Raw genomic sequence first — 14,191 nt, 5'->3', positions numbered from 1 at the left:
AGACCAGAGGAACTAGATGGTGCCCGGCTACCACCAATGACCGCCCTGACAGGGAACACAACAGAGAGTCCCTGATGGAGCAGGAGAAAGGTGAGATGCACAACTCAAATTCTAGTAAAAAGACCAGACTTAATGGTCTGAGACTGGAGGAACCCCGGAAAGCATGGTCCCCGGATTCTCTATCAGCCCAGAACTAAAACAGTTTTTGAGGCCAACTCTTCATACAAAGATTGGACTGGACTGTGGGCCATAAAATGATACTCGTGAAGAGTGTGCTTCTTAGCTCAAGTAGAGATACATGAGACTAAACGGGCAGCTTCTGTCCGGAGGTGCGATGAGAAGGCAGAGAGGATTAGGAGCTGGTTGAATGGACACGGGGAATCAAGGGTGGAAAGGAGGAGTGTGCTGTCACAGAAATGGGGAGAGCAACTAGAGTCACTTAACAGTGTATGTATAAATTTTTGTATGGGGAAAAAATAAAGAATATACTAGGTTTTAATTATTGGGGACAATGATTGTAACAAGGGGGTTGAAGTACAGAAGTACTTTAGAAGTACTGAAGGATCTGGAGTACTGTGAATGGCTACAGACTAATACAGGGGCAAGTCGCATTGATAGCTGTGGGGCTGAAGTAGGGTTACTCTTGCCTCCCAAAAATCATGTGCTCTGGAGTGCCCTCAGAGAAGACCAGAATCATCAGAGACTTTGCAAATAACCCTAAGCCCAAAATTTTGTCTTTGGAAAGTTTATCCGATTACCAGTAATAAAACAATTTGTTTGTATACAATGGTCAGAAATGTACATTCCTGAGTGAAGTATGCAGTGTCAGAGGCAAGCTACTAGCAACGTGCCAGAGGCCTCATCCCCACCCCCTCTGGAGCTGCCCTCCTTGACACTGTCTTTATCGACAGTCTGTGGCCTTTGCTTTGCCCTCCCTGCTGCCCTTGAGAGCGTTGCCCAACCACTCCCTCATCTGTCCTGTTGATTTTCTATGAATACTCCTCTCCCATCCCTTGTCTTTATATACTTTATATTTTATACACGAGTTCTCTTGGAGTAGACTACTACCCATCCTGAATTCTTTCCAACCCTATTTCAGAAATTTTTGCTTTGATGTCTATAGCCTTCAATTCAGGGAATAAAACCAAACTCAAATCTAGGTGAAGGAGGAAAGAGTTGTCTGGAGTGAAGTCATCAATGGAAAGGCTCAATGAACGATGGATGCCTGAAACATTTGAGAAAATGAAGTATTTCGGTATGTCTGTAGCCCAGAGATGCCTATTAAAACAGGAGCAGCGAGAGAATGAGATTTAGGGAGATAGGCAGAGGCCAGACCAAAGGACTCTAAAAGCTATGCTTTGGATTCTTATCTTTTCAGCAAGAGATACCATTGAAGAATTTAAGGAACAAAGTCACTGATATTTGCGTTTTTTAGAAAGCTCTCGGCTGGTAGCACGGAGAATGGATTACAGGGTAGTTGTAAGGGAATAAGGGTAGGGAGAATCGGAAAGGGAGGTGTTTAGAAAGTACTATCAATTGGACTTTGTGAATGACTGGATATACAGGTAAGATATCTAGAACAACTCTCAGGTTTCCTCTGGCCCGAATAATGGGTTGTTAGTAATGTCATTTACTGAGCTAAGGAAGTATAAGAGAACAGATTTTAGAGGGAAGAGAGTTCAGTTGCATATTCATGAGGAGTTGGCCAGTAGGCAACCTAAGACTCCAAGAAAAGGTTTAGGCTGGAACAACAGATTTGGTAGCAATAACCACAGGCCTGGATGAGACTATCAATTATGTTAAAGTGAAATTACAGTAGTAAATATTTTATATAGTACTTGCTATATGCCAGGCACTGGTTCTAAATTCTTAACCCATTTAATCCTTACAACAACCCTATGAGGGAAAAAACCCACAGACAGAACCCTGTTAAGTACTAACATTAAAGGGAACGCTAAAGGGAAGCAAAGTAGACTAAGAAGAGTCAGCCAAGTAGGAAGCAAATGGGAAGAGGAATGTCATGGAAAACCAAAGGAGAGTTTTAAGAAGTAGGTGAGATGTGAGATCACATGAGAAAATGAAGTGTGTCTGATTTGGCAACTGGGTTGCTGGAGACCTCAATGAGGTCTTCCGAGCCAGAAATCAGACTTGTTGGTTATTAGCTGAAGAGACAGGACAATGATGGTCTAGGAACTGTTGGAAGAAGGAGACAAAGGAGGTGTGGAAGGGGAGGAGATGATGAGTACAGGAGGACACCTCCTTCCTGAGACAGGTGGTAAGGATGGATGCTAGAGTAAGTAGACGCTCTGTAGCACGGGGTCCAGAAATTAAGGAATATGCAGCTCAGGGCCTTCACGTTCTCTGTAAAGAAGTGTACTGGTCATTTTTTGAGAGGGTAAGATGGCCTCTAAGGAGAATAGTGAAGGCTGGAATTATTGCTGGAAAATGACCTAAGGCATATATAGACAGACTGTTAATCGTTGTTTAAAGCCCTGGTGAGGCTGGAAAATGTCATGGCATCAACCCATGGCTGTGTTTATGCTGGGCACAAAGCACATGTATGGTTATATTGATATACACTACCGTTTGGAGGGCTTGAGATTAAAAGCCAAACCACTGCATAATTTCAGTTAGCAGTTAACACTGATCGGCATGTACTGCCAACATACATATTTCCAAATTTAGACTTTATATGTACTTATGCTAAAGAGAGGCAGAACATTTTTCAGGTAAAGCAGTGGAGGTAAGCTAGGTACGCCTGGCTTAACTTAATGAGAACCAATTAAGAACAGAGCATAAAAGGAAAGAATTACTCACTAAAAATTTAAATATCCATAGCATGAGCTAGATTCTTAGCAACTATGTTACCAAAATCAATAAATGTCTGAGTGTCTAATATGTTCCAAACTCGGGGAGGAAGGTAGATATGGTTTAAAATATAATCTTTGCCTTAAAGGAGTATTGCGGAAGACATGACAGAACAAATGAAAGCACAGTACAAAATACAATTAAGTGCCAAAGCATATAGTACAGATTTTGAAATCTTAACCCAAATGGGATAAGAATCAACTGAGTTTTTCTTTAAGCTTTATTAAAAGAGTATCATCAGGTATGTTTATATAAAAGGTAAAAGACCGTAAAGGGTGCTGTTATAAAAATCTTAGCTGACCTAACTGGACTGAAGTAGTATCTGATCAAGGAGTCCCTGGGTGGCTTAAACGGTTAAGTACTCTACAACTAGCTGAAAGACTGGTGACTGGAACCCACCCAGAGACACCTCGGAAAACAGGCCAGGTGATCTGCTTCCGAAAGGTCACAGCCTTGAAAACCCTACGGGAGCAGTTCTACTCTGCCCACATGGGGTCTCCATGAGTTGGAATCAACTTGATGGCAACTAACAACGTCTGATCAAATGCACAATTAAAGGCAAGAAGATATTAAGTATCCGTTTATCTAAATTTTTAAAAGATGTGAAAAATAGACAACTTTTATTTGTAGTAGAAAGGGCATTAAAATGTGGAGCCACAGGACCTAGCTTTGTATGAAATCTGGAAATTTCATTTAATCTCTGGTACCTCAATTTCCTATTCTGTAAAAAGGGTAGAGTATTACAGTCATGTGTCACTTAATGTCCATGATACATTCTGTGAAACAGGACATTATGTGAACACCATATTATATACAGGCAGTCCCTGGATTACGAGTGAGTTCCATTCCTAAATTTTTGTCCCTAAATCTGTCTTTAAGTCGAATTTGTATGTAAACTGTTAACAGTATGGTTTGTATCTAAATATCAGTTAGTCAAATGTTTGTCTTAGTATGTGGTATACAGTGTAACTTTCTATGCATAAGAAACATTAAAGAAACACTGCCACATATACTAAAACATCTTTAACATAATACAGTAATAGTAACGATAATGTTTTGATGCATGTAGCAAAGTAGTGCCCATTTGTTATTATGAACGTTGTATGTACCTTGAATTTTTAATATAATAGGTTTTACCAGGGTTGGGACCACAGACATATATGTGGTAGGATGTTGCCCTAACCAAACAAGATACTATGTGGCACACAACTGTACTTGTTCTTTCTAACCTTCAAACGATTGCTTGAGAAACAAATGATCTGATTTGAAAGTGTTTTATAAATATAAATTCTTTAAGTGTGGCCAACTAAATTACTAAATTAATTATAGTAACTAGAATTTCATATAGTTCAAGATAATTATCAGGAAGTGGCAACATACAGGTATTTGCCAAATATTAATGTAAAGGAACAAAACAGGAGTAGAACTTCCTCACACGGTAGTTGGGAAGGAAAAATAGGACTTCTATTACTTCTTAACTAAAACAGTCTCTCCATATTGGCTTTTGATTATTATTATAAATACCACCAGAGACCAAAACACAAGATAAATTTCATTTCTATATTTCAGAAAACCTACTTGAATACACTTTGAAACAAGAGTACAACAAAATAGAATATACTTCAAATGTTGAATATACAAACTATTATAGTTCAAATCTGAACACTGGTACTTTCCCTCTTAAACTTCAACTAAAAAAAAAAAAAAGAAAGAAAGAAAACTCCAGGTTTGAGAGCTACCTGACAAAAATTCATGCTGAGCCTGAACTTCCAAGTGACAGAAGAACAGAAACTGATATGTCTGCACAGATGCCAGGGCTAAGTGAGTGACACAGGCATGTTACAGCAAAAGGCCAGAGCCAACTGTTAATTTGTCCACAATTAAGAAAATGACAGACTTAAACTACCATATAAAAATGTTACATGTAAATTCTATAACAATACTGTGCTAGGTACAAGATTTTTAAAATTTTTTCTTTTAATAAAAAAGCTTTACACAAACAAGCCATTAGCTTATTTCATGAAAGAAAACCGAAAATTAGTCTAAGGCCTTTGTTTTAAATCAGCTTAAGCTATATGATATAAAAAAAAATCACACTAGATCTTTTTTGCTATCCTCTTTCTGAAGCTTTTGGATCCATCCTTCAATTCACATTCTAAAATACCTATATTAGCAGAGTCTTCACATAGCACCAGTTAAGTGAGTACTGTGCGAACACAGTAATAATTGCTGGTATGCATATAAAATGCATCAAAAATTGCTCTATGTAACAATGAGATCACCCATCCCAACCCCTCCCCACTGAAAACTACGTAACCTCTTACAGAATTTTAGTGTTCCAAGTCTTAGTGTAACTTGATATTGTAGTGAGCTGCTTGGTCCCTTTCAGTCCTTTTTCTTGTTGACGGATTCAGTTGTTTCCTATAGTAAGAGGCAGTTTTCTGTCAGCATCTCAGTATGTAGTTCATTTCCCACTGAAACATGGGATAGGTAATTTATTTCCAGTAAGTCTGATTGTTTTTATATGCATTAAAAATGTTTTAAAGTCTTCTTTTGACTTTTCTTGATGATCTCCTTGCAAATATTTATGTCAGCACTGTTTAACCAATCACCAACAGTCTGTGGCAGAGCTGCTATTTTATTTCTCACATGTCACTAGTCCTTCCGTTTTCATAGTCACGGGAAGGGCAATAGCGGAAGGCGCACTGACAACCACTACGTGGGTCACTGTCTTATTTCCATCTGCCGGCTTTTCGTCTTGTACCAGCTGCAATGTTTTCACATCATGTTCCTGCTTTTTTGCCACTGCTTCTGATTTAACCTCTGGCCCTTTTATGACGGCACTGATAACTCGGGGAGGAGTCTGGCCAGACGCCTGCTGAGCAGGCACTGATAGTCTCATTACAGGTGTACCATGAGCTAAGGAAACAGGCGTAAGTGCTCTCACAGCCAATGGGGTTCCAACAATGTTAATGCTCCCTGACCCAGTAAGACTTGACTTTGTCTGCAGCTGACACTGTGCAAGTTGGGTAGCTGGGATGGTGATAATTTTGGCAGGCTGCATGGTGATTTTGTCTCCATTTTCAGTGGAAGCTGGCATCACAGTAGGGATTGTCTGAATGACCACCTTTGGAGAGGCTGCTGTTGTTGGACTAGTGCTGGTTATCAATGGTGCACCTGCATTAACTGACTGGACTGCCACAGTGGAAATTTTCTGACCCAACGATGTCATTACAACAGGTACTTGCATTGCCACACGAACTGTCCTAATAGGAAAAAGAAAAGTTGATTATATTTAATGCTAAATTAGAAAATCAGTCTCTTAAAACAAGAAGCTGAATGCAAATTGAAAATGTACAAAACTAGTGCTCCCAAATTTTACAGATGTACTGACAATCCTTAAACTTTACAACAAGAAATACCATGAAATGTATAAAAACTAAAGCATACATGAAACTCTTTCTAGAAAACCATAAAAACCAATTCAGATTAGCTAAGACATCAACTTCAACAGCATCAACATATACATTTAAAATAGAAAGCACTTTTCAAAATCTTGGCAATAGTGAGTTCTTAGAATGCTAATATATTTTAAGAAGGGACATTTCATTTTTACTAAGGAGCCTTCTAAAAGATAAACTCAGTACTACAGCTAATGGTTTACACCTCACCTTGGAGCTGCTGTTGCTGGTACAGATGCTGTGGTAGTAGGAGACCTGGATGAAGCGTCATGACCTGGGGAACTGATATTCACAACTCGAGCTACACCCTTCTCTGCTCTGGAGCAGTTTAGAGGAGATGAATTTTTTCCACCACGAACAGAGGTTGCCGCTTTCAGGAGACTTTCTGCAGATAGTGACACTCGCTCTATTGATTTTTCATCAGTAGCTGCTGTTAAATCTTCATTACAGGCTTCACTTTTGTCATCATCTATGACCACGATGTTCTTGGGCATATCCTTGAACTGATATACAAGCCGCTGTCCTTCAACCTTTGCAAGAATTCCCCTTTGGTAGTAGTATCTGCAGAGGGAAAAATTACTAAATGAGCCATTTTATTGTTTTGTTTTCAATACAAGTGTACTACTTTATTTTTATCAATTTTATCTGGTTTTATACAAATTCTAATATGGATACAAGAGCCAAAAATAGTGTCCTCTTACCATGGTCTCTGGAAACATCTAGCTAAACTGGCATAATACAGTTCATAAAGACAATGTTCTACATTCTACCTTGGTGAGTAGTGTCTGGGGTCTTAAAAGCCTGTGAGCGGTCATCTAAGATACTCCACTGGTCTCATCCCTTCGGGAGCAAGGGAGAATGAAGAAAATAAGATACAAGGAAAAGATCAGTCCAAAGGACTAATGGACCACAACTACCATGGCCTCCACCAGACTGAGTCCAGTACAACTAGATGGTGCCCAGCTACCACCACTGACTGTTCTGACTGGGATCACAACAGAGGGTCCCAGCCAGAGCTGGAGAAAAATGTAGAACAAAATTCTAACTCACAAAAAAAGACCAGATTTAATGGCCTGACAGAGACTGGAGAAACCCCGAGAGTATGGCCCTTGGACACCCTTTTAGCTCAGTCACTCCCAAGGTTCACCGTTCAGCCAAAGATCAGACAGCCCCATACAACAAAATGAGACTAAGGGGCACAACAGTCCAGGGACAAGGACTAGAAGGCAGGAGGGGACAAGAAAGCTGGTAATAGGGAACCCAAGGTTGAGAAGGGAGAGTACTGACATGTCGTGGGGTTGTTAACCATTGTAATAAAACAATATGTGTACTGTTTAATGAGAAACTATTTGTTCTGTAAAATCTTCATCTAAAATACAATTAAAAAAAAAAGTATCCTCTTAAATCCCATTGTTTAAGATATGAAATGTGTTCTATGCAGAAGAGACCCAAAGCCAACACAATAATTGGCCTTAAACTTTAATATCCTTAAACTCCACTGAACTCAGCCCTTTTAGTTCAGGCATATATTCCTATTTTCTGTACATCTTAAAAATATGAAAGCTTGGCAAGGGCAAGGAAAAAAAGGTTTCTTTTCCTCAAATTAAATGGGATAACTGAATTGTGAACTTATTTTTAGAATAATAAATTACACATATTACTCGGCCCATTCTTAAAAGTAATTTCCATAAATTATGCAATAGGAACGCTGATATTACATCATCCTGGCAAATAACTATAGTTATCTATATACCTAAGATATCATCACTATAACTCAAATGCAATATAAAGCAATACTAATGCTATTTTCATAGGAATAAAAAGGATTCCAGATGGTCTCTGCTTGTGGACTTTTTTTAATCTAGTGGTTAGTGGGTATGATTCCTGTACTGCCTAAACTTTAAAAGAAAAAAAAAAAAGGTCATGTGAAGTAGACACTTATTATTACTTATTCCTATAAAAGATGAAAAAGCAGTTCTTACTGCCTTGATTGCTGAAAATGCTAAGGATTTAGAATAGGAATGAAATTTGAACGTAGTATCTTCGGTCCTATAACCTTGAGATCTATAAAGTAGCTAAAAGTACATTCTCTCTGTTAAAGGACATACTTTAACCCAACTTTAGAATATTTCACTGTATCTTACTGACACTGGTAGACATTTAATTCTGATTTACACAAGTTATAAAAACAATCTGATGTTATGTGGAAAAATTACCTAAGCTATGCTTAGCAGAGATGAATCTGTGGGATATGAGTGCTATCACGTAAACTATGTGTTCACTTACAAACATCCTTCATTAGAAGGAATACACATTACAATGAAAGAGTTTGGTGCATTTTTCAAACTGACAAAACTTAAGAGAAAGTTTCATGTCAAATAAAATATGTTTCACACAAACTTGCAAGAAATATAAAGCAAATTAACAATCTGCAAACTCTATTCCATTTCAGTTTAATTTTTTTTAAGGCCTACACAACTTAATTTTAAGAAATACTCCTAAATGCAAAAGCACATTTCTGTATGTGTGTGTGTGTGCGGGGGGGGGGTGATTTTCAATGATGTTGAAATTTTAGACATCTAGACCAAACTCCTCTCCACCCATCATCTACCTCCAAATCCAAGAAGCACCTCTAGAATATCTCTATAAGTTAAAAATTATAATAAATACGGGATTTTTTAGAGCTTCTCTTTAAATAGCTAATAAATATAGAGAGATTTAAGTTTGGTTTCACTACTAACTCATTTGTATTCTTACCTCAAAGCTCGTCCCATGGTTTCATAGTTCATGTCTGGTTTGTTCTTATGCTTTCCCCAAAGCTTAGAGACAGCCTTTGAATCCACGAGCTTGAATATGCCTTTCTCTCTCTGAGTCCACTTAATATACCGAGGACAAGTATTTTTATCTTGAAGTAGATCCAAAAGAAACTCCCATAAATAGGTTGTGTTTCCTTTAAAAACAATGATAGAAATTTATTATAAATTCATTAACATAATTAAAAGGAAGCATTTAATTATGCTGGGAAAAACCATTTCCTACTGGTAGAACACACATGTAGTTAAGAGTTCTGTTAAGTACGTGACTGTATCATAATCATTTGAACAGTCTGTTGACTTGTGTTGTCTATTAGATGACATATAAAGTGTCTTTAACATAAAACTCCTAAATATACTTGCTTGCTGTTTTTTTTAAATAGTATCTATGTAGTTGAAATGGCAAAAGTTGTGTGATAAGATACATTTACAACAACAGAAAAAAAAAAAGAGTATTTGCTGATGCTGCTTATGTACAACCAAACACTTCACCGGATTTGGTTCCTTGGTTTGGAGGTTAGAATCATGGTCTCATGGGACATCCCAATTAACTGGCCTAATAATGTGTTCAGTACTTCTGTTCTACCTCCTAGTTGACTGCATAGTGCCTGAGGTCTTGAAAGCCTGCAATCTGCCATCCAAGGCATGATAATTGCTCTCTGTTTGCCTGGTGCACAGAAGAAGGAGAGTCAGGAATAGGAGGAGGAAATGGAAGTGTGGCCTCCTTTGTTATGAGACCAGAAGAACTGAATGGTGCACGGCTACCAATACTGAACATTTTGGTCAAAGAATCTATAGAAGAATCCTGATCAAAGGGGGGAAAATACAGAACAGAATTTCAAATTCTCATGGAATCCAGATTTTCTGGAGCCATGGAGGCTCGATAAACCCCTGAAACTACTGGCCTGAGATAATCTTTAACCTTTAAGCCAAAAATATCCCCTGCAGTCTTATTAAAACCAAATAGTTTAGCTTAACTAGTAAAGAATGTCTGCCTTGAGCATTGTGCTCTTTTAAGAACCATCTATATGAGATCAAACTAACAATAGCAATTCAAAAGATTAGAGAGGAACCTTAGGGAGCAGGGAGTTTATGTTAATATGGGAAGAACAACTGGAAAAAGGGTGAAAATGGTCGCACAACTCAAATAATGTAATCAATGTCACTGAACTGTACATGCAGAAATTGTTGAGTTGGTATATGTTCTGTGTATATTAACAAAAAAAAAAAAAAATCTTTTTTTAAAGACACCACCCCCCGCAATAGTATCCTATTTATGTTTCAGGTTATGATCCTAAAACGACAAGGTGCCTGGATTTTGTACTGTCATGTATCATCCTATACTAGACTTTCAGTTCAGTAAAGACAAAGGTGTAATGTCTAGCACAAAGTTAACCTGAATTAAACGACCTAATTTATTAACTAAAGGAGCCCAGGCAGCACAGTGGTTAAGTACGCAGCTGCTAACCAAAAGGTCAGCGGTTTGCTCTGCAGAGAAAGATGTGGCAGTCTGCTTCTGTAAAGAGTACAGCCTTGGAAACTTTATGGGGCAGCTCTACTCTATAAAGTCGCTATGAGTCACAACTGACTTGATGGCAACAGGTTTTTAATTTATTAACTTATACAGATTTAAACTCTGAATATAATGAATGTATTTGCACCTATGTTTATTATATGGTAAGCCCAAAATCCATGATTAAAATTCACTAAGCAGCACACATTAATTTTATTGAAAAGGGAAGCAATATGCACTGAGATTTGCAAACATTTTAGGCATCAGTCCTAGGATCCTTTTGTAAGAAATATACTTTTGATTCACCTATAATGAACTGGGGTACATGTCTTATGTAGTAAAGATGACCCACAACCATTTAAACATTCTCATATCATTATCCTCTGGACTACTAGTCAATTTAGACTCTTTCTACTGATCACACTTAGAATAGTGAAGATAAATAATATATTAAAAGGATTTTATTACATATGAGCAACTCAGTTATTATAGATACTTGAACTTCAGTCTTAAAATGAGTTCTTAAAAACAAACACAAAAAGTAATATGGTGAGTCCTTACACTAGTCAAGTAGTTATTAAATGTTAACTATGTAACACTAGCTCTGGATCATTCTACTAGTAAAATCTGAAAGTAAAGAAATATTAAAATATTTCTGTAGAATAAAATACACTCAACTCCTCACTTATCGACATGGTTATTAGGTTCCCAAGACCAAGTTGTTATGCGAAAATGGAGGATGAGCACATCATTACATAACTGCCAAACCACTGAGAATCACTGCCCAGCCAAGCTGACACATAACGTTAACCATCATAGCCAGAGTTACTTCCACCTTGCACCTCAGTGTTTATTACTGCCAGACGTACGTCATTAATACACGTAATAGTTCGACAGCAGATCTTTTACTATTGTTGTATGCAAAATGTCAGATAACAAGATAGTTGATGAGTGGAAAGTAGGTGTACTGATTTAAGGTTTAAGTGTAGTAGAGGATAGAAACACATTAAAAATTTGGTCCTTGCCCTCAAGGAATTTACAATTTAGTTGGAAAGAAAACAAGAAATCAGTAAATGACAAGTTAAACAATATAAGAAATGCGTAACAGTTTGAAACAATACAATATATTACAAGGCAATGCATAATTATTTCCAAATGAATGACAGAAAATAACATCTGTGGGATTTGAAAGGTGAAAGTAAGATGGACTGGTTAAAAAACATCACAAAGGACTTCCGGCACAACAGTGCTCTAGGCAGAAATACCACGCCGTCCCTCCACAGCAAAGATCCGAAAAACTACGGCAGAGAAAACAGCAATCCTGAAAGCCTGAAACATCAAATGAAGAGATAAAGAACTCAGCCAAGCACCAAATGGAGTGAGAAAACTGACAGAGAACAGAGAGCGAGGGGAGATTCATGCAGAGGTCCCCTACCAGCTAACACAGCATGGATCCGCGATCCGGGACTCGTATCAGAGACCAGCAAATAGGGGGTATGAAAAAGCAGCTTCATGGAGCTTCCAGCAGGAGACAAAACAACCAGTAATTTGCGATATACGCTTTTCCACCCCCATCACTTCTTCACCACCACTCGGCCTCCTCTGCTTCCCGCGGCCACAGTCTCTTGGTTGGGAAGCGCCGGCTGCTTGGATTCCACCTGCCCGCACTGGCTGACTCCCTGAGTGCCATTTGCTGGCTGCTGGCGTTGCTTTTTTCCCTTCCGCTTCTTTTGATTTCTTCCTTACCTCTCACCACCTCCTGCTCCTTTCGCTCAAATACCTGGCTCCATACGCCATCTTTGCTTCTTCCTGAGGGGCTGCTGAGCTCCATTCAAGCGTGGAACTCCTTCCCAGTCTGGGCTGCCAAACTGGTGGGATCCTGGGGCTTTTGTTTGTTTTCTTTTCCTTTTCTTGAGTTGGGAGCCCGTTCTGGCTGGGCAGTGCTGCACGGCTTGGGACCTACACCCTTGGTTTGCGCAGAGGGACCCCTGAGGGCATTTCTTTCTCATGGGGTTTTTTTTTTTTTTTTCTGTTTTTTGGGGGCTTTTCTTGTTTTTTTTTTTTTCCTTAAATTTGTTTTGTTTTCTTTTCCCTCTTTTTCCCTTTCTTCATTACTCAGTTTCTCATCTCTCTATACCTTCCTTCTCTTTCTGTTCCCTGAATACCTGGCGCTGAATACCTCTACGCCTTCTAGCCAGGCTGTACTGCAACACCTGAGAACAATTCCCGAAACCTCACAGCCGCACCGGTGGGATCGCTGGGAGCTTTGCTGTTCTTTTTCCTTTCTGATTTTTATTTATTCATTCTTTTCTTTTTTCTTTTTCTTCCCCTTTTTTGTTTTTCTCCATATCATACTCGCGGCAAGCTCCCCTAGCACTATTTTTTGTTTGTGTGTTTTTTGGCTCCTGTTCCTCTCTCCTCTCTCCCATATCCATTTTAGCTCCACACGTAACACTCTCCTCCTGCATTCTGCCTACCTGCACCGTGCACTTAACATCACACCACCAAGCAGCACAGGCATGGCCTACCGGAACCTGCCCTGCACTGATAACTGACCCGCCCTGGTGGCTGTAGTTATGTGTCACAAACGACACGTCCCAATAACTCCTCTGCAGCTGGACATGCCCTGCCGTATCATATCTGAGTGACTGACCCTGCCAATTGGAGAAGGAGGCGAAAAGTATCGTGCTCACAGACGAGCAAACAACAAAGAACACATAGCCTGCCTGTTCAGACATAGCCAAATTTAAAAAAAAAAAGGATGAAACAAACAGATCTACAATCAATAAATGAGAAAAATAACTACTGAATGCCCCGAAGACCGCAGACAATATCAAAACATTTACAAAACCAGGACAGGATGGTTCCAGCAGGCTTCCAAAATAAAACACCGTATGATTTTCCAGTGGAAGAAAAGGCATTAGAACTACCTGACAGGGAATTCAAATCTCTAATAATCAGAATTATCCAAGAGTTGAAGCAAAACCAGACAAAAATGAGGAAAAAATACACCAATTCATGGAAAAGGCAGACAAATTCATGGAAAATACAGACAAAAAATTGGAAGAATTCAGGAAAATAATGAAGGAACAAAATGCCAAAATAAATTCACAACTAGAAATTATACAAAAACAACAATTAAAAATCAAAAAGATAAACAACAAGATTTCAGAAATGGACAGTGTCATAGAAGGGCTGAGAAGCAGATCTGAAACGGTGGAAGACAGGATCAATGGAATTGAAGATGAACACTTGGATACAACTCTGTTTGAGGAAAACTCAGGAAAAAAAAACAAAGAAAAATGAAGAGACCCTAAGAGTTATGTGGGATACAATAAAAAGCAAAAATTTGCGAGTGACTGGAATTCCAGAACGGGGAGAAAACAGAAAACACAGAGAGGATCATTGAAGAACTGCTGACAGAAAACTTCCCCAATATTATGAAAGATAAAAAGCTGGCCATCCAAGAAGCTCAACGAACCCGATATAGGATAGACCCCAAAAGAAAATCACCAAGGCATATCATAATCACACTC

At 38.7% G+C, this 14,191-nt stretch overlaps 1 protein-coding gene across 7 annotated transcripts in view; it reads right to left on the bottom strand.

Moving 5' to 3' along the window:
* Window positions 1–4,539: 4,539 nt before the first annotated feature.
* The window catches only part of ELF2 (E74 like ETS transcription factor 2), a 61,193-nt gene continuing 51,541 nt past the window's right edge, over window positions 4,540–14,191 (bottom strand). For all 7 annotated transcript variants that reach the window (XM_023739754.1, XM_023739755.1, XM_004385489.2 and 4 more), the window contains 3 exons: window positions 9,087–9,279; window positions 6,540–6,890; window positions 4,540–6,134 (listed from right to left, as the gene is read on the bottom strand). In XM_023739754.1, the coding sequence (XP_023595522.1) occupies window positions 5,507–6,134; window positions 6,540–6,890; window positions 9,087–9,279 (1,172 nt within the window). In that variant the 3' untranslated portion in view covers window positions 4,540–5,506. The remainder of the gene's footprint in view (window positions 6,135–6,539; window positions 6,891–9,086; window positions 9,280–14,191) is intronic.

This window comes from Trichechus manatus, unplaced genomic scaffold (genome assembly GCF_000243295.1).
Source record: "Trichechus manatus latirostris isolate Lorelei unplaced genomic scaffold, TriManLat1.0 scaffold00139, whole genome shotgun sequence".
Classification (NCBI taxonomy): Eukaryota; Metazoa; Chordata; class Mammalia; order Sirenia; family Trichechidae; genus Trichechus; species Trichechus manatus.
This window is presented reverse-complemented; position numbering and strand designations above follow the sequence as displayed.